Below are 20,225 nucleotides of genomic sequence, written 5' to 3'. Positions count from 1 at the left end.
GACATCCTGCACTACAGTGGATGGAGCACGAAGACGGTGGAGCACAGGCAGCACACCACCACCGCAGGAACCCAGCATGCATGGTTGGATGCAGAGCTTAAAGGAGACAGCAGATATAAGGAGGAACCTGAGGTTCTTAGGAACCCAACCCGTGGTGTTGGGCCCACCCTTGATTCAGATCCCTGTGTGGCGCTGCCCAGACTGAGCACAGGCGGAGAGGTAAACACTCCAGTTGGGTCAAAGCCGTCCAAACCGGTCCAGTCAACTCTTGTTGGGCCGCTGTCCGTTGCCTTCATGGTGACTCAGGCGTCAGGTGACCATCAGAGGCCGAAGGTAGATCCAAAACCCCAACGCGATGAAAAGGGCGGCGAGGAGTTACATGTGTTAACGACGGCTCCGCCTCAGGCCTTCAAAACAACGACCCTCAGCGTCGGCTGCATGTGCGACATTGATGCTGATGAACTTGAGCAAGAGCAGAGCCAGGGTGCAACAGCAGGAGCAACAGATGAGTCCATCAACCGTGCTGCAAACCAGGTCATTAACACCTCCTCCTGGACCAGACCCTGGTTCATTCCTACACCTCCTCCTGGACCAGACCCTGGTTCATCCCAAACACCTCCTCCTGGACCAGACCCTGGTTCATCTCAAACACACCTCCTCCTGGACCAGACCCTGGTTCATCCCAAACACCTCCTCCTGGACCAGACCCTGGTTCATCCCGAACACCTCCTCCTGGACCAGACCCTGGTTCATTCCAACACCTCCTCCTGGACCAGACTCTGGTTTATTCCACACACCTCCTCCTGGACCAGACCCTGGTTCATCCCAAACACCTCCTCCTGGACCAGACTCTGGTTTATTCCACACACCTCCTCATGGACCAGACGCTCCACCAAACGTCTCCCAGCATCTCCACGTCCCACCACCGTCACTGTGAACTGTTAGTAACAATGTGTGGACGTCTCCTGCTTCTGTGGCTGACAGTTGATCATCTGGCCAATCTATGATGTTCAGAGTTCTCTTTTCCTGGTCATTTAAATAGATAAATCTAAGTGTACATGCACCATATGTCCAGCAGGTAACAGTGTTAGCTTTTATAAAGTAGTTCCAGATTTCCTACCGTGCAGGATACTGCAAACAGAAATGATCTGAATTGTCTTCAAAAGATGACAGCTTATATGGGTAGAGATTTCCCTCTCCTCATCCCTCTCTGTGTCTTACTCACCATCATTGTTCGCCTCTGAAACAAGCCTCCAAAATCAATTTGTCCCTTTCCTTTATTCTTTCTTTATTTACACATCACCATTTTACAGGAATATTATTACAATTATTGTGTTAAAGCCATATTTCAATGTACAGCTTTGCATGAAAATATACAAAAATAAAGTTGGATCTGTTGTATATCTGCCTCCCTTTGTCTCGCTGTTAGGAAACGGTGTCTGATTTCCTGTTGCGCTTTGCTCGAGAGCAGAGCTGTGTAATTGTTTTCCAGCACTATCTCTGAGAAGATGCACTCCCTGCTCCGACCGTTGGGCTGGAACACAGAAAGGTTCTCCATTAATCCATTAACTGTCCCATCTGGACATTACAGACAGGAGACAGCTAAAGACGTGTTTCTGAGCTACAGCAACTAGTGGAGCAGGTAACTGGGCCCCTTTTGAGAACCCCCAAATGTCCCCGTAGCAGCTGTAACGGTACGCTAGTAGTGACGGTACCACCAGCTCAGCTAAAAGGAGGCTACAGGTTCAAACACAGACATATTTTGGTTCTGAATTTTGATAGTTGATCCCACTCCAAACACTGGCTGCCAGTGAGGATGGATGCAGGTTCCAGGGATCCACAACGGCTGAGGGGAGTGTTTGCCCTAATGGGAAGTCCCATCAACCAGTGGGGTTAATGACCCAGAGCCAGACTCAAGCAGCTTTCTGGTCACCTCTGTAGAAGGTTTCCACTGCACAAATGTGGTGCAGCAGACCAGGATGGTTTTTCAGAGAAGAAGAATAAAAAAAACATCCTGTACGGGGTCAAAGGTCATACCTCTGATGTTGTCACTGACATGAAACAGATGTTTCATGATGTTTCATTTTCAAGATTACCAGTCAGTAGCATGGAGCTAGGTGGGCTTAGCTTATCCATGACCGCACGTGAGGTAAATTACCGTGAATCCACAGCTCTTTCTTGTTGGGTAATTTCCACTTTTGGCAGGAGATCCTCTTTTACTTGTGTAATCGTCCTGGTCCTCCGCTTCACTTTACCGCCGCTTGTAGCCGGTCACACGCCGCTGCAAACTCCTCCGCTGTTGCTTCGTTAGCACGTCTCCTTCCCGCGACTCGGGGCTCCTCTTTTTTTTTTCTGGTTCATTCGTGGCAAACGTTCTATCCAACGCTGCTCACGATCCCACTTCTGACACCATGTGTTGTCTTGTTATTTTATATGACAAAGAGACGAGACGTGTTTTCTAAGCCAAGCGTCTTTACTTGTTTCAGCACGTGTACCCCTGGCCTGCTACCGAGCATGCTGGGTAATGTAGTTGTCCTTCTATTAAACACATAACACCACAAGAAGTACTTAAGAAGTGAATAACTTCTGGCTGGATAATTATCAGGAACACTGGCGGCCTCTGCTGACCCAGTGGAGGAGTGCAAAAAGCTTACAGCACCTGGTATTCCCAGGCGGTCTCCCATCCAAGTACTAACCAGGCCCGACCCTGCTTAGCTTCCGAGATCGGACGAGATCGGGCGTTCTCAGGGTGGTATGGCCGTAAGCGAGAGCAGGTGCAAGAAAATGGCCTTTTGAAGTTAATACACTCAAACTTATTTTCTTGAAACATTTATTCTGGTGGAGGTTGTCCATTTTGCTTTGTCACAGTCCAAACCTCAATGTTGGAGCAGCCTCCAATCCATTCCCCCCAAAAAGAAAAGGCTATGTAGCCTATGAGCGTCATATCATCAAATCTGCCTAGAACGGCTCTTGGATGAGAGGTGAAACGTCTTCAAAAAAATCAAACAAGATTCAACTCCGATAAATGAAATCAAGTTAAAAGCAATGTGCCATGGCCAGGGATCGATCCCGGGCCGGTGCGGGCCAGTCGAGAATCGCTGTAACAGACAACCTGATAGAAACCTCCTGAAGACCCCAGAGGGAGAGTTCGAATCCCGCTTTGGGCATTATCAAACGGAAGATATTTGATTGAAAAATTCACCATCATAAAAATGTTTAAAGAGCAAAGCAGTGTCTGTGAGGTTTATGAGCCACAAATGCTGCTCTTTTTAGGAGCACAGCAGTCTATTAAACTGTAGTTTGTGTCATAGCATAGTTTTATTGACAAATTCTAAATTGCAAGTCGCAGATATGAACAGGGAAATGCTACGTTATCTGCTTATTCTGTTACAAATATTCTGATGAGATAGGTGGGGAGTTAATTCAGTTGGGGATAGACAGATGGAATATTAGTGTTGTTAGTATGATACTTGAGTTCTTTAGATATTGTTTTCAATTCAGGACTCTGCCGCCTTGAGTTGGCTTTTGCGACGACCGCTCATAGCAGGAGCCCCGTCTGTAGTCACTGATACCAGCTTTTTTCAGCGGCAGTTTTTTTCCACCAAAAACTCCTTCACCGCGTTATATGTGTCAACTCCCCTCGTTATATATGTCAACTCCCCTCGTAGTTGTCTTTAGGGACAGTAGTGTGAGAAGTTCTTCTCTTGAGGAGAAAGAAACTTTCGTCGTGAAAATGATGTGTCTTCTTTCTTTTTTCTGCCATCTTTTTATGGGTCAGTCGTCTCCTCGTTTTGGCTGCGCCCGCTCGGCTGTTTGATCGTAGCGATCTGCGTAGACGCTACGTTTTGGTCCTGCGCATCATACTGACCTTTGAACTATACTAGGTCATAGTTTATTAAACATTTTTTAAAGTTTTTTTTAAAATATATTTTATTTCCAGTTTATGTGTGATTTAAACAAGAATAGCAAACAAAATAAATGAGATGCAGCTCATTGGTCAGTGGTGCTATTTGAGCTATTTTTAGAACAGGCCGGTGGGCGACTCAGGTGGTTCTGACGGGCGACCGGGTGCCCACGGGCAACGTGTTGGTGACCCCTGGTCTAGTGAACCAAACTGAACCAACTGAAAACCTAACAAATATTTTACAATATGATCAGATAAATAAAGCAATAGTTTCTTATGGCTCTGTCAGTCATTTTTAATTTTCAAGAGGCACAAAAGACAAATTTGCTTTCTATAAAAATCCCCAAAACATGAACATTAAATGAATGAAGCGGTATTATTCAAGGCACCATCAGTAGATTTTCTCATTTAGCAAAAGTGGCTAAATTTACCTTGAACTTTTAAACTTGAGCTGAGTAATAATTGTAAATGTGTTATTGCACCTTAATGTTCACTTGTTTGAGGCTGATACTTGGTGGTGTCTCATCTTTTGGACGAGTTCATCAATGTTGGGGGTCCGGCTCTGAGCTGAGGAACTCCTCACAATTGAGTGAAGGTGTTCAGCAGGAAGTCCACTTCTGTGTGATGTTTTGTTCAGCTTCATCAAAGAAAGCAGTTGTTCCCGCAGGTCTGTGCTGCCCAACACAGGCAACGTTGGAGCAGCCTGGATGTGTGTCGGGGAGGAAACGGGCAAACTCCGCAGCACCCACTGCCCCATGTGTTGCCTTCAGGGCATCACTGCATTGGAGCTCAATCACCTCCATTTGGAGCTTTGGTGCTGAGCTTTCCACCTCAACCTCAAACGGACGGCTGAGCAGTTCAAACCTTCTTTTTGGTGCTTTTAAGTTAGTGACTCGGCGTGGGAAGTCAGCGGCGAGAACACTCATTTAATCAGCAAACTGTGCGCTCGGGAACACACTGGTAGAGAGCTTCTCTTTCAGGGTCTGGCAGCTGGGAAAGTGGCTCAAGTTTCCTTTGTGCATCTGTGCCTCCCACAGAGTCTGTTTGGTTCTAAAGGCCTTCACTGTACTGTACATATCAGAGGGGACACCACCCCGACCCTGCAGCTGCAGCTTCATTGCATTCAGATGACTCGGAATGTCCCACAGAAAAGCCGTTTCACACAAGAACCTTTGGTCTGGGAGTTGAGTCGTGTCTTTCCCTTTGCTGTCCAAGAACATCCGATCTCCTCAGGAAGCTGGAAACATCTCTGCAGCACCTTTCCCTGGCTTAGCCATCGCACCTCAGTGTGATGGGGCAAATCACCACGCTGCGTTTGCCACTGGCTCAGAAACGCCTTGAACTGGCGCTGAATTAAACCTTTGGCTCTGATAAAGTTCCCTGCGTGCGTGATGGTGAACATTCCATGTTCCATGTTCAGGGCTTCAGCACACAGCGATTCCAGGTGTATGATGCAATGATGAGCTGTCAGTTCAGCGTAACGTTCTCCTCCTGCATCTTCTCCCGTATCTTGGCCACCAGTCCACTCCTGTGTCCACACATGGCAGCTGCTCCGTCTGTTGTCCAACCCACCAGTTTCTTCCCGAGGCAGCTCCATCTCATTTCCACATCTTGACACCTCTTCATACAAATCCTGTCCTGTGGTTGTGCCGTGCACAGGACGTAACGCCAGGAACTCCTCTGTCACGTTGAGGCTGGAGTCCCCTCTAATGTCGCTGCTCTCATCCACAGCCAGGGAAGATGCCATGAAATCTTTCCCCTTTTTCTCCAGCTGCTCTTTTAGATTGAGGGACAACAATGGTGTTTCTGCTCAGGCTCCCGTTTCAAAAGAGTTGCCTTTTGTCTGGGCAAACTTGCTCACAAACTTTAAGCATGCAGTGTTTGATGAAATCCCCCTCTGGAAATGGCCGGGCTGATTGAGCGATCTCTTCTGCCAGAATCAAACTGGCCTTGACAGCAGCCTCGCTTTGAGATTTGGCTTTTCTGAACAGAGCCTGTCCAGATTTGAGGCCTGGTTTTAACTCCTCAACCTTCTGTAGCTTTTGTTCCATGTCCATATTCTTGTCTTTGTCCGCGTGTTTAGCTTCATGATGGCGTCTCAGATGATATTCTTTCATTACCGCCACCCTTTCTCCACTCAGAAGACACCCAGGTTTCCCAGCTGCCTCCGTGAACATGTGCTCCCACTCCCACCTTGTTTGAACCCCCGGTTCTCAGTGTCCACCTTCCGTTTTGCCATTTTATGGGTATCTGAAAGTTAACTTTTGCTGTTATGCTAATGACTACTGATAAATAATGAAATGAAGCCACCTCCCGCTCAGACTGTCACCGTTGCATTGTGGGAAATGTAGTATTGGCCTGTGTAAAACATCTGCGGCCTGTGGGCCGGTTCTAATAATAAATCAATATCATCCCGGGGGCCATAGAAAACCCTCGACCTTGACTCTGACATATGAGCTTTAAATGATTTCTTTTGACTCCCATTTATTTGGCTGTTTGGATATCATCTTTGCTAGTGTGTGTGTGCGCGCACGCTCTATGGAACTGGCATAAAGGATGTTAAAATTAGTCTAAATTAGTCTAAATTAAATAAAAATTCATCCATTCATCATTCCCAACAGGCGGTGTTTGATTAGAAACTCTTTCTGAACTCTGGTGCTCTGAAACATCTCCGCTTCCATTTTCAGCTGTTTTTATTCTCAATAACATCAAATCATCCATCCATCCAAATCGTGGTCCTGTTGGACCACCAAAGGACAAACACTTTCCATTTAGCACGGACAAAAAAACCCAAATCCTGTTTAGCAATGAAGCTGTGGGGAGAGTTTGAGGAGCGTTTCTGAGGAACACGCTGCCATATTGGGTCCAAGCTGCTGGGGTTTTTGTTGTTTCCAGGTGAATCGGTGGGCAGCGGCGTTACCGCCTGTCTCTGCCCCCCCCCCCCCCTCTCTCCCCGTGGTCGTGGTCACGCCGGGCATCTTTACTGGTCCCGTTTTAAACAGGTTCTGTTGGGAACAGGTGTTCTCCAGAACTGTATTCCAGGCTGCTGTGCTGAAGGGCTGTTTTCAGTAGCAATAGAGCCAGAGTGTGCCTGCTCCATATGAACCCCCCCAGGCCGTGCTTTCCTCCTGGCTGAGCCATAATCAGCTCTGGATGGACTGGTTCACGCTTGGACTGAGTCAAGATTTGATAGCTTGACTGATTCTTACAGTTTTGGATCAAACCCCCATCTGCTGATTCCAGGAGATCTTTAAAGGATCTCAGAGCTTCAGATTTATGAAGCCTGCTCAGCCCCCGGCAGCGCTGATGAAACCATTTCATTCCTTCAAAAAAGCAGAACATGAAGCTCCAGAAAAGGTTTTTGGATCAAGTTTCCAACAGAACGAGGACAAGTGGGTAAAAGCGCCACTTTAAAGCCTCCAGGCCTCAGAAAACATCCACCTTTAGGATGCCTGACTTTAGAGGATCGTCGGTTCGCTCCGAGCACAAGAACAAACATGTTTAACCTCAGTCCAAGAACATCTGACCTGAAATGATCAAAACCCTTCAGTGTAAAAAGATGGTGGAGAGAAAGCTGCTGGGAGGTTCTCAGAAGAGAAGTGGCATTAAAGCCAGCTGGAAGAGTCCAGCCTGCTTCCTGCTCCTCCAAACAGGCGTCTCCACACCAACACTGAGGAACACGGGCTTCTGTTCTTCCTTCTTCTCTTCTGACTATTGTGTGTTTGATGAATGCAGCATCCACTCACTGCCCCCCCCCCCCCCCCCCCCCCCCCCCCATTTACACTGCTCCTGGTTTCACAATGCTCCTCAGACAGATGCAACCAGAGACACTGATGCCGTCAGACAATAAACCTGAGTGTTGTTGTGTCCGGTTATTAACATGTTCCATGCTTTTCCTTCTGCAACAGTTCATCACACCTGTTCAGGGAAACCTCGGTGTAAAGGAGGTGAAGCCGTGCCTCAGTGACTCTACTGTGGTGTTTTAGAAACTAACAGTTATTAGATGAATATACAGTGTGCACGTACGCGCACACGTGTGTATAAACACTTAATACACGCGTGTGCGTGTATGTAGACTTTTTAGTACTTTGGGTCATATACTTTTTTGTATTTTGCAGATTCGTGTCTGTATATAAACCAGATCCTCCTGTAATAAAGAACTAAAGGCTGACTGTTGTCACGTGACCTGTCTCCATCTGTGTCCGATGATGGAACCTGCCTGGAACATCTGGTCCACAGAAAAAGCAAAACAGCTCACAGAACTGGCCCAGTTTAGACCCCAAAATGACAATAAATAATGAAAATGTGTGACAGTTTCACTCATCAGAATTCATCACACAGGCACATTCTGACCTCTGCTGCTCCTCCTGGACTCCAGGGCTGCAGAAATATGCTGTCTTTAAAATCTGTCAAGCATCATAAATCTTATTTATTTAACTAGGTTGAATAATGGTGGAGAATGGTGTCCGAAAAGCGTCTTTATTTTAAAGTGAACAAGAACAGTTCGGTCCGCGTTCTCAGAGAGGCGGAGAGACCTCGAGAGAGTCCAAAACAAGTCCGCTCGGAAAACTCTCAAAAATAGTCAAGCCACAGAAGTCAGGGTTTGGCGATGAGGACGAAAACACTCCGCCGCTGGCAGACGGGAGTTCTGTCCTTAAATCTAACGGGAGATTGAAGAGAGACCGCAGGTGCGTGTGTCTGCGGGGCCAGCTGTGGCTGATGAGCGGCTCCTCCACGCCCCCTGCAGGTAGACACCAGCAACAACGGTCCCAGAAACTGGGAACCCAACAAACCAGTTTTTCAAAGTATTCCTTTCAGACTAAGCAGGAAGACTGAAGACCGACAAGGTGAGTAAACGAAGAGCATTATTGAAAAGAATTGACAGTTGTGTTTGGAGATAAAATCAAGATTTGAATCAACTAGACTTCATATTTAGTTTTAGCACAAAACATCATTATACATTATAAATGAATAGTTCTTATTTAACTTTCTTATAGTCTGGCTTTAGTTATAGTTGAATAGTCTTTCTAAGTGAAGTTTTTTTTTTTCTGCTCTTTGCTACTGATCCTAAAAGAACTTTAAACCCTCCCAAAATGCTTTAATGGTAGTAATATATACGCCATGAAGCTGTTGATTAGGTTTTAAAAGTGAAAGTGAAATTATTCTCTTCAGACGAAGCAGGAAGAGCGACATTTTGTGACAGGTGAAAAGCTCATAAAGTTATTAGAGTTGTTCAACAGTCCAGGTTACAGCTGGATATTTTGGTATTATTTAAGACAATAAACTTAAACTTAAAAAATAATTAAATAAATCCACACAGGATCACAGGACACCAACAGGATTTTGGGTTCATGTTGCACGTTTTCTCCAGTGGTTTATTGTTCTATGTTGTGGAACCACTGTGAAAGAAATGCAGGAGTGGGTGTCATTTCTTTCATCTATTTTAAATAGAGCAGTGATCTTTGAGGACTTGGATCATAGAAATAATTGAAGAGGGGAACAAAGGAGGGAAGTTAAAAAGTCCTGACTAGTATGTTTATGTAGCACCAGATAATTTAGTGGCTGAGCTGAAGACAGTCCTTTCACCATGTTGGCCTGTGGAAAACCAGTGTTGTGGGCCCGATGGACCAGCGTCCCCGTCGTTGCCGGACCACCGTTGGCCACCAGTTGGGTTTTGGGATCAAAGTGGGGGCGTTTCCTGTATCCGGTTCTCCTCACGGATCCATGACTACAACATGTTGCTGCAAGTGCAGAGACGTTTGCTCTGGAAAGAACTTTAGAGCACATTCAGTGCTGCAGGATGAGGGGCTGGAAAAGGTGCCAGTTCTTTTCTCACTGCAGGGAACAGTTAAAAAAAGCAGCTTAAACTCTGAAAACATGAAAATGATACAGAGACATCATTGATTTATTGATTCAGTTGTTATCCAGAATGGATTAGAAATGTTCCTGTTTGATAAAAATGCAGTGAATTGGGATTATTTAACTCCAACCTCTCCAGATTATTTACCTTCATCACAGTCTCATCACTATTTCTGATGTTTCCTCAGGATGGACGAGGACAGAGCAGAGTCCACAGTGCCCAGCTGGGTGTCCCTGAAGAGCGACCACTCCAAACACGAACTTTAAACTTTGGTATCAGACCTCAGGGCTCACCTTTAAAGTAAAGTTTTCTGAACCACATAACTCTGCCTTAGAACATTTCACAACCATACAAAACATCATTTTGTAGGTATTAGCCTCTACTATCGTGAAAAATGAAATTAATGAAACGGTGCACCAACATGTCAGCGTTCGCTCCCATTAACTCCCATGTTAATTTTAGTGTGGTAAATCTTTTAAAACTGAAAATTGCTTGTGTTTTTAACTGGTCATTTCTCCTACATGGGTTAACATCATCTCACTAAAATTCCTAGGCATATATTTTAAAGTTTCCCAACAATATCCATCATTGCAGAGTGCTCCAGCTCTCCATTTAGATACGGATGGGTAAGACATGGCAGGTCTGTGCAGCTTGTTCTGCCACACTGTTCCACCACATGTCATGAAAATTCATTAAAAAGTCTATTTATAAGGCTCCTGGTTCTAATAAACCCATAGACAACAATATCAGTCATTTCTAAATGGTTGAAATAAGCTTTTGAATACGCGTGACCTCTGTGCTATTTATGATCAGTTTCAGAGACCAGACTACTGTATTTGGAGCATAAATGGAGAACTTTTGTTCTATTCTATGAGTTTATGTTCCTGATTTGGCACTTTTATTTTTAACATAAATTCACAATGAAGAAAAGCCACTAAACACTTAGATCAAATACACTTTTCTCCAACTAAACGAGCTTGTTAGAACCTAAATAACTTTATATTTTTTGCTCAGTGTTCATTCAATCTTCAGCTGTCAGAGCAAACTGAAAGTAGAAGTGAACGCAGCCTTTCTTAGGCGTTGCTAACGCCCAGTAGACATGTATAACCACTATTCCCATTTTTGACAGCTATCAGAGACGGTCTGCTTCCATTGGAGATTCCTCCTGTCCAAGGGTGAAAACAAACGGAGAACTGAACTGCAGACCGCCGACCTGAACAACAGCGTCTCACGTAAGCTCCTACATTTGTATGTATAAGATACTTTTGGGTCGGAATAAAGGAACAACTTGTGTATTTACAATGTGCAAGAGAAGATCCAGAGAGCACTTGTTTGGTTCCACTGGAACCCCTGGACCCTCTTCAGACCTTCCTAAATGCTTAGACAGTATTTAGCAACATTTAGTCATTTAGTTCTGGAAAGTGTTAAAGAGCTGAAGGCAGGTGACCTTTACAGGACAATGGGTCTGCTGAGTATGATGTGTTTGGAGAAGGTTTGCGTGTTTTTTCTAAATATCATCCAGCTTTTACCAGCTGTTTAGTCCAAGCAAACTCTTGGAAGACATGAAATGGTTGTTATAGACTAAATTACATTGAAACCCAATGAAATAAAAGAATAGGTGTACATAAGAAGACATAACATTTCAAACTGACAGTGAGATGGGTCATTACCCGACTGTTGCTTCTATCATTCAAACATGACAGAATATTTTCCAGTTGAGGACATCTGTGTTACTGCTGTAGATGACAATTGTAAAATGATTTAAAAGATTGTTTGTTTCAGAGGGTGGTGAACTGCAGGAGGTGATAGAAGGTCATAAGATGAGTCTGAAGAGAAGATGTGAACATGTGACTGAAGGAACTCATGAAGCAGGAAGTGGAACCCTGCTGAACAAGATCTACACTGAGCTCTACATCACTGAGGGACAAAGTGAGGAGGTGGACACACAACATGAGGTGAGACAGCTTGAGAGAACCTCCAAGAAGAACATCCAGGACACTCCAATCAAGTGCCAGGACATCTTCAAAGTCTTATCTGAGCAACAGAGACACATCAGAGTGGTTCTGACCAACGGTGTCGCCGGCGTTGGAAAAACCTTCTCAGTGCAGAAGTTCAGTCTGGACTGGGCAGAAGGTTTGGAGAACCAAGACATCAGTCTGGTGCTTCCGCTCTCATGGAGGGAGCTGAACTTGATCAGAGATGAGCAGCACAGTCTTCTCTCACTGCTTCATGTTTTCCATCCAACATTACAGAAGATCAGAGCAGAAGATCTGACTGTCTGGAAACTTCTGTTCATCTTTGATGGCCTGGATGAAAGCAGATTTTCACTGGGTTTTAACAACCATCAGGTCATCTCTGATGTCACACAAGTATCGTCCGTTGGCGTGCTCCTGGTGAACCTCATCCAGGGGAACCTGCTTCCCTCAGCTCTCATCTGGATCACCTCCAGACCTGCAGCAGCCTATCAGATTCCTCCCTCGTGTGTTGACAGGATCACAGAAGTACGAGGCTTCACTGACTCCCAGAAGGAGGAGTACTTCAGGAGGAGGTTCAGTGATGAAGATCTGTCCAAGAGAATCATCTCACACATCAAGGCCTCCAGGAGCCTCCACATCATGTGTCTGATCCCAGTTTTCTGCTGGATCACTGCTATAGTTCTGGAGGACATGATGACCAGAGACCAGAGAGGAGAGCTGCCCCAAACCCTGACTGACCTCTACTCACACTTCCTGAGGGTTCAGATAAAGAGGAAGAAGCAGAAGTATGGAGGAAAGCAGAGACCAGGAAAAACTGACTAAGGCTGATAAAGAACTCCTTCTGAAGTTGGGTCGGCTGGCGTTTGAACATCTGGAGAAAGGAAACATCATGTTCTACTCAGAAGACCTGGAGCGATGTGGACTGGACGTCTCTGAGGTGTCGGTGTACTCAGGAGTTTGTACAGAGATCTTCAAGAGAGAGAGTGTGATCTTCCAGAAATCAGTCTACTGCTTTGTTCATCTGAGCATTCAGGAGTTTCTGGCTGCCGTCTACATGTTCCACCGTTACACCAGGAAAGACACAGCGGTTATAAATAAGTTCCTAAATATTCTGAACCAATCCGCTTTTCCGGGTTTGCTGGGTTGTTTAATAACGATCCAGCCACATCTCTTGATGACTTCCTCAGGAGAGCACTAATGAAATCTCTCAAAAGTGAAAATGGCCACCTGGACTTGTTTGTTCGCTTCCTTCATGGTCTCTCTCTCTGAGTCCAATCAGAGGATCTTGGGTGGACTGTTGGATCAGACGGACAGCCACCCAGAAACCATCCAGAAGGTCCTCAACAACCTGAAGGGGAGAACAGTGATAAAATCTCCCCAGACAGAAGCATCAACATCTTCCACTGTCTGATGGAGATGAAGGATCAGTCAGTCCATCAGGAGATCCAAGAGTTCCTGAAGTCAGGGGAGAAATCAGAGAGGAGACTGTCAGAGATCCACTGTTCAGCTCTGGCCTACCTGCTGCAGATGTCAGAGGAGGTTCTGGATGAGCTGAACCTGCAGCAGTACAACACCTCAGAGGAGGGACGACGTCGCCTGATTCCAGCTGTGAGGAACTGCAGGAAGGTCGAGTAAGTAAAGATTTTTGGGGCCGGACATCGGCGTTTAAATCAAGCGAGTGGATCATGTCAGGTAGCAATACCCCCTCCAGTGGTCATTCCTTCAATTCTTTATCTCCATTGCAGCGTCCATAAATTAAAAAAACACAACAATTCATCCAGAAATGTTCAACACTGGCTGGATATAAGTTCAAAGGTCAATCCAGACAAACCAACATAAGGCAGGAATAATAGGAGCCACAAGTTAACTGACTATCATGAAATTACTGTCATGTAATTAAATAACTTTTGTTTGTTTGTATACATCGTATTCAACACGACAGAAAAACACATTTTAACTAATGACACGTGACTATTTTGCTTCATTTGTTCAACGTAAAAACAGCCGGCCTCGTTGGTTTAAATGGGTGTTTTAGGTCTTTGTGGCGGTTCCGTTTGGAGCCTTTATGTGACCCACAAAGTTGTTTGACCCTTTCCACACCCGTTAGGTGGCAACTTCATCACTAGCAACAAAAGGTGCAGTGAAAATGATGTGAAGGGAAACAGGCAGATAGAACAGAAGCTGAGGGCAATCGATGCAACCAGAGACTCTGATGTCATCGATCGGATCGCTGAATTAAGACTTGACGCACCATCGTACAAATTGGATGAAATGCAAAATATCCAAAGAGCCGATAGACAGATAAAAAGATGCACGTTTCTTTAAACCATTTGCTATAATCATTTTAAATATTGAGTAATTATGAGCTGTTCTAAAATAAGACAAATGTTGAGAATAATTCAGTTGCATTTCAGATCTGATGGTCGTTCAAACTGTTGCCACTCTACGGTGTTGAATTTAGCTTTTCCAGGAAATGAGCTACATTTGTGTTGAGGTAGATTCTCAGATAAGTTGATGAGAAATCCCAAAGTTTGACTCACTATTTTTGTTTCATACACAACAGACTGTATGATAGTTTTCTTTCAACGAGTCATTGGGAAGTTGTGGCCTCAGCAATGACGTCAAACCCTTCTCATCTACGGGAGCTGAGCTTAAGCTGGAACAAAAGCCTGACAGATGCCATAGTAAAGTTACTGTCTTCTGCAATGATGCATCCAAACTGCAGACTGGAGACGCTCAGGTCAGGAGGCCTCTGTTGGTCTTTTCTAAATTTCTTTACATTTTCTGCTTTTCTCTTCATTTTCAGATTTAGAAATGTGTTTTTATTTGCCCATTTATTCCTTTCCAGGCTGTGGGACTGCTGTTATCAGAGATCAGCTGTGGCTCTCTGGCCTCGGCGCTGAGGTCCAATCCCTCCCCCTGAGGTTCTGGAGCTGAGCTACAACCAGCTGAAGGATCCAGCAGTGAAGCTGCTCTGTGGTTTTCTCCAGGATCCTCTCTGTAAGCTGGAGACTCTCAGGTCAGTCAGAGATGATCCAGTACTTTCCCAGGTGTAACTAGTTAGACAATATGTTTCCATGTTTGATCTTTGTTATAAACGTAGTGTTACAGTTCTCAGAAAAAGACCACACAGGACAGATTTGCAGTATTAAATTGGTTGTGGAAATCTGTCCCATGTGAGGATGGTCATCAGTGACTAGAAAGGAAGTATCAGTTGTAGATTTGTCTTGTTTTATTTTAGGCTGGCCACAAAACCGCCCAAACATTCAGACCAATAAAAACGGTTCTTCCTGTCTTTTAAAGATCAGAAGGAAAACTAGCAAACCCAAAAAGAACTGCTGCAGTGTGCCATGCCCCTTCTCTCCTGAGAAAAGCCATCCCAAAAAAGAGAAAAGCCCAAGTGTGAAGTGAGCACCCTGTTAAACCTTGGTACCGAAAGCCTGCGGTCATTCTCATCTTAGGTGGCTTCATTCCAGCCAGAAGCCCAAACCTGCCTCCCTCTTAAAGGGGCAGCAGGTCAGTCCAACCACAGAAACCTTCATGAAGATCTGAAGCTTTCAGCATCCACAATTGTTGCACCTCACTTCCATTGGAGTCCAAATCAGAAGTCAACAAGTTGATTCTACCCGATTCTACACAATGCAACCATTTTAAAAAGGTTTCCATCCATATTTTCACACATTTTTATACAATCTGTTTGTTCATCGCCTCCTTCTGTTGTAATGGTCATTAAAGAAAATGACCTTATTGGAGTTTCTCTCCTCACAAATATGACTTTCTATGAACGATGCAATAAATGCAGCTTGCAATCTAAGACAATATGGAAGTATGTGTATATAATAGTAGTGGAAGTAGCTCATGAAATAATACATTGCCTCACATCGGGGCGGCACGGTGGTGGGTGGTTAGCACTGTTGCCTCAAGCAAGAAGGCCCCGGTTTCGATCCCCGGTTGGGATGTTTGGGGACTTTCTGTTGGAGTTTGCATGTTCTCCTGTGCCTGCGTGGGTTCTCTCTCTCCGGTACTCCGGCTTCCTCCCACAGTCCAAGACATGCTGATTGGGGATTAGGCTAATTGGAAACTCTAAATTGCCCGTAGGTGTGAGTGTGAGAGTGAATGGTTGTGTGTCTGTATGTGTTAGCCCTGCGATTAACTGGCGACCAGTCCAGGGTGTACCCTGCCTCCGCCCATTGAGCTGGGATAGGCTCCAGCCCCCCCGCGACCCTCAGTGGAGGAACAAGCGGTAGAAAATGAGTGAGTGAGTGAGTGCTCTTCTCATCGAATCTTTCTTGTTTATTAAAAAAACCTGCTCTTAGTCAACAACATCTAAGACATCAGCCAAAAATCCTAATTCTATAATATAAAACAGTAGAGAAGACTCTTTCTGCAGAGACACTGGTGGCAGGAATGCAGAAGTATCAGAATCAGAAGAATCAGAAGAAGGTTTATTGCCATTGTTCATGTAATACACAGTATTACACAAACCAGGAATTTGTCATGGTGTGCCGCTGCGACATTCAACATAACACTAGACATCAACACCACACTAGAATAAGATAAATAAAATTAAATAAGACTTATATACAGTATATACATAAATAGTGAGTGGTAAGAAATAGTGCAGGTCAATGCAGGAGTAATGTGATGTATTGTTCGTGAGTCCGACTGGCTGCTGTACGTGGTGCTTAAGTGATAAGTCACTTGGTGTTCAGCAGCCTGATGGCAGAGGGGAAGAAGCTGTTAGTGTAGCGGGAGGTTCTGGTCCGAATGGACCGTAGTCTCCTGCCTGAGGGGAGGGGGGAAAACAGTCCGTGACCAGGGTGGGAAGGTCGGCTGTGATCCGACCTGCACACCTCCGGGTCCTGGAGATATACAGGTCCTGGATGGATGGAAGCCTGCAGCCGATCACCTTCTCGGCAGCGCGCACGACGCGCTGCAGCCTCAGTCTGTCCCTGGCGGTGGCACCAGCATAGCACCGGGGTGTGGAGGAGGTGAGGATGGACTCGATGATGGCCGTATAAAACTGCGCCAACATCCTGGGAGGCAGTTTGAGCTTCCTCAGCTTCCGTAGGAAGAACATCCTTTGCTGGGCCTTCTTGATGAGGGAGCTGATGGTTGCTCCCACTTAAGGTCCCGGGTGATGGTGGTGCCCAGGAAGCGGAAGGAGTCCGGGATGGTGATGGGGGAGTCCATAAGGGCAAGGGGGGGGCAAAGGGGCTGTAACTTTCCTGAAGTCCACAATCATCTCACCTGCTCAACTTGGAAGGTGGAGCGAAGAAACCACCAGCTGAGAAGGTCCTCAGCGAGAGGAAGTGGTGGAGAACCATGAAACTTGCTAAGCTCCACCTCAGCTCCAGAGACGGGCTGAGCTGGAGCTGTGGCACCAGGTATCGCCCAGAAGAGCCTCCAACAACAGGCTCTTCTCTTGGGAGGAGAGGGCTTTGAATCTCAGCTCAGTGTGCTTGTCTCTAGTAGGTGGCAGCTGCACCTTTTCCTGAGGTCCTTGTTGATGCCCTGAGGGGAATTGATGCTCCTGCAATGTTCTCTGCAGCATTGAGCTTGCAGTGGGGCAATCAAACACACTGTGGGGTGGCTCTCTTTCCTTCTCTCATCTGGAGAACAAGTGACACCAGCTGCCAATCATTGTTGGAGAAATGTGCAGTCAGGGGAACGATGCGTCCAGACTATAGCCACCCTTCCAGCATCCAGCAGTGTCTAAACCTTTGATTTGGTTTCACACCAGAGAGTGTAGGATTGCAGGGTCGCTGCAGCATCGCCCACAAGCTATCAGGAGTGGGTCGCTTTGTCCCAACTCCTGACAAGAGTTGTGTGCTATTGAGAGATGTGGTCTCACAAACTTGGAAGGTGTTTTGACCCACACACACTTTACACATACGCTGGAGATCTTGTCCAACCGCCCTGAAGAACCCAAAATAGGAACATACGGCAGATAAGCCGGTGCAGGACCAGAGGTTTGTTGCTTGTAAGCTGTGTTTTGCTCTGGTACATGTTGATTTTTATTTGTCTTCTCTCAAAATAATTGTTATTTTAGACTAAGTCGCTGCAGTTTATCCGAGACCAGCTGTGATTCTGTGGCCTCAGCTCTGAAGTCCAACCTCTCCCATCTGAGGGTTCTGGACCTGAGCTACAACACGTTGCAGGATTCAGGAGTGAAGCGGCTCTGTTCTGGACTGAAGAGTCCAAACTGTAAACTGGAGAGGCTCAGGTCAGTCTTCATTTTTCTACCTATATACCAGCTGCTAAGATGGTGAAGTGAGGCTGTTCTCAACACTGCTGTGATGCACCACATTAAAGAAATTCCTTGTAATATCGTGAATTCAGGTCTGACCCAACTAAGAACTAACGTAGGTTTAGTACTGACGCAGATAACATGCAGACCTGCTCCGTATAACCTCATCCTGCATTTTTCAGATTAGAATACTGCAGCTTATCAAGGATCAGCTGTGGCTCTCTGGCCTCGGCGCTGAGGTCCAATCCCTCCCATCTCAGAGAACTGGACCTGAGTGGACAACACTGCAGGATTCAGGAGTGAAGCTGCTCTGTGGTTTTCTCCTCCACTTTCAAACTGCCGACTGGAAACTCTGAGGTAAACACCATTCTCAAAAATGTCCATTATTCCATCCGAGGGTCCTCACACTTTCTGAGTGTGTGTGTTGTGCCCAGTTCCTTCAGGAGGGAGGGCCACACGGGGACCACTTATTCATGATAAATTGATTTAAGGACAATGAAAAAGCCGACAGATGGTAACCAAAATTAGACAAAACTAGGTGAGGGTGCCTGGTAGACACCAGCCAACGAGGAGGGAGATGGTGAGGGAGACAGGAAGTCATCTAAGACAGTTTTGCCTTTAAAGATGAGCCACAGGTGAGATGGATCTCCATGATGAGATGGGAGGGAAAGAGGTGGGAGAACCTGGGAAGAGTGAGGGCCAGAACAATATATATTCTCCTTTGGAACAGTGCAAACCTGAGAGGTTGGAATTGTGGTAATTACATATTACTATCATTTTTAAACCTGTAACTAAATTAAATATTTACAGATCATGCCTTTGATTAACCTTTCAGATGAATACTGGTTTCACTTATAACCTTATAAAAGTTTCCTTCTTTATTTAGATTAAGGCGCTGCAGCTTATCAGAGATCAGCTGTGGCTCTCTGGCCTCGGCGCTGAGGTCCAATCCCTCCCATCTCAGAGAACTGGACCTGAGTCAGAACAGCTGCAGGATTCAGGAGTGAAGCTGCTGTCTGATCTCGTAGAGAATCCACACTATGGGCTGGAGACATTGAGTCATTTCTGGTTGAGCCAGTCAACTCCCGCTCATCTGCTGCATCACTCACTGACCACTGGTGAAGAGCATCTGTGGAACATCTGCCGTCTACTCCCTCCATAGATGAAAAATTCAGTTTTTAAAAAGCGCTGGTGGACTTTCAGGAGATCAGTCGATGGTCGACAAAGCAGAAGCAGCTTCGCCTTGAATTAAATTAGTTCCTGGTATCACACAATGCATCTTTATAAAGTTCTAAATGGCTCCTCGGCCACTCTTAGAAGCATGGAAACATTCTCTTAATTGTCTCTTCAAATGTCTGTATTATACGTTACTATTTTACATCATGCCTTCAGAATCTTTAGGGTTTAGTATTTACTGTCTCTGTGACATGGAGCATTGGAATATTTCAGCTGCAGCCAGCAAAAACCCATCAGAATGACGGCTATCGGTGGGAACCGCAGGTCATTTGACTTTAGTCAGTCTGTTCAATGTTATAGGATTTATTGCAATCTAATAAAAACTATGAATAAATGTGGGAAATAGGAAATAAAAAGAAGCAAAATGACCAAATAAAACTCCCATGAATACAGTAAATTTTAAGATGAGAACCTGCTGCACTGTGCCGTGCCCCTTCTCTATTGAGAAAAGCCCAAGTGTGTCCTTCAGTCACCTCAGACATTCAGCCAGCTTTTAATACCTTTGTTCAAGCCCAGAACGCGCTGGATTATTCCCACTGAAGATGGAAAAGCAGGTGGAAAACATGAGTTATTGTTAACTGTACTGGTGTATGACTAGAGCGCATTACTGGACCACTATAAACTTGTTGTTTGTTCTTTTTTCTTTCTTTGTGGAGATTAACACGTTAAAAATAAATTGCACTGGTTCAGCAGTTGATTTTTTGTTCTTATTTGACCTATACGACACAATTTCACAAAGCTAAACATACATTTTTACAGAATAGTTTTATCCTTCCGATTACCAGCACAGCTATTCAAAATATATAATGTAGTGGGTTTTAAAATGAACTGAATGATGTCTGCCTTGTCTCTCCTCTACCTGTCCTCCCCCTTCCTCCTCTCTCTCCCTACCCACCCCCCCATCAGCAGGAGGGTCCCCCCCCCCCCCCCCCCCCCCATATGAGCCTGGTCCTGCTCAAGGTTTCTTCCTGTTAAAGGGGAGATTTTCCTGTTGATTGT

General features: G+C 45.4%; 1 protein-coding gene and 1 non-coding gene across 3 annotated transcripts; one reads left to right on the top strand and one right to left on the bottom strand.

The window, feature by feature from the left end:
• Positions 1-2,647: 2,647 nt before the first annotated feature.
• On the bottom strand, positions 2,648-2,766 carry LOC130519944 (5S ribosomal RNA). Its single transcript, XR_008948536.1, has one exon. It is a non-coding gene; the product is annotated as a 5S ribosomal RNA (ribosomal RNA).
• Positions 2,767-8,397: 5,631 nt separating this feature from the next.
• On the top strand, positions 8,398-19,899 carry LOC130519941 (protein NLRC3-like). 2 transcript variants are annotated; one of them, XM_057023549.1, is made up of 8 exons: positions 8,398-8,751; positions 9,952-10,064; positions 10,894-10,996; positions 11,547-13,371; positions 14,304-14,480; positions 14,589-14,759; positions 17,793-17,966; positions 18,877-19,899. In XM_057023549.1, the coding sequence occupies exon 4, from the start codon at positions 11,585-11,587 to the stop codon at positions 12,560-12,562; it is 978 nt and encodes a 325-aa protein (XP_056879529.1). In that variant the 5' UTR covers positions 8,398-8,751; positions 9,952-10,064; positions 10,894-10,996; positions 11,547-11,584; the 3' UTR covers positions 12,563-13,371; positions 14,304-14,480; positions 14,589-14,759; positions 17,793-17,966; positions 18,877-19,899. The 2 variants fall into 2 exon arrangements, with proteins under 2 accessions (XP_056879529.1, XP_056879528.1); XM_057023548.1 differs by lacking the exon at positions 18,877-19,899 and adding an exon at positions 18,173-18,298.
• Positions 19,900-20,225: the final 326 nt, after the last annotated feature.

Source organism: Takifugu flavidus, unplaced genomic scaffold (genome assembly GCF_003711565.1).
Source record: "Takifugu flavidus isolate HTHZ2018 unplaced genomic scaffold, ASM371156v2 ctg253, whole genome shotgun sequence".
Classification (NCBI taxonomy): Eukaryota; Metazoa; Chordata; class Actinopteri; order Tetraodontiformes; family Tetraodontidae; genus Takifugu; species Takifugu flavidus.
The sequence above is the reverse complement of the archived record's forward strand: the minus strand, read 5'-3'. Positions and strand labels throughout refer to the sequence as shown.

Bases quoted from the DNA above. Each gene is read 5' to 3' on its own strand.
- LOC130519941 (XM_057023549.1), top strand. From the start codon at position 11,585: ATGAGTCTGAAGAGAAGATGTGAACATGTGACTGAAGGAACTCATGAA.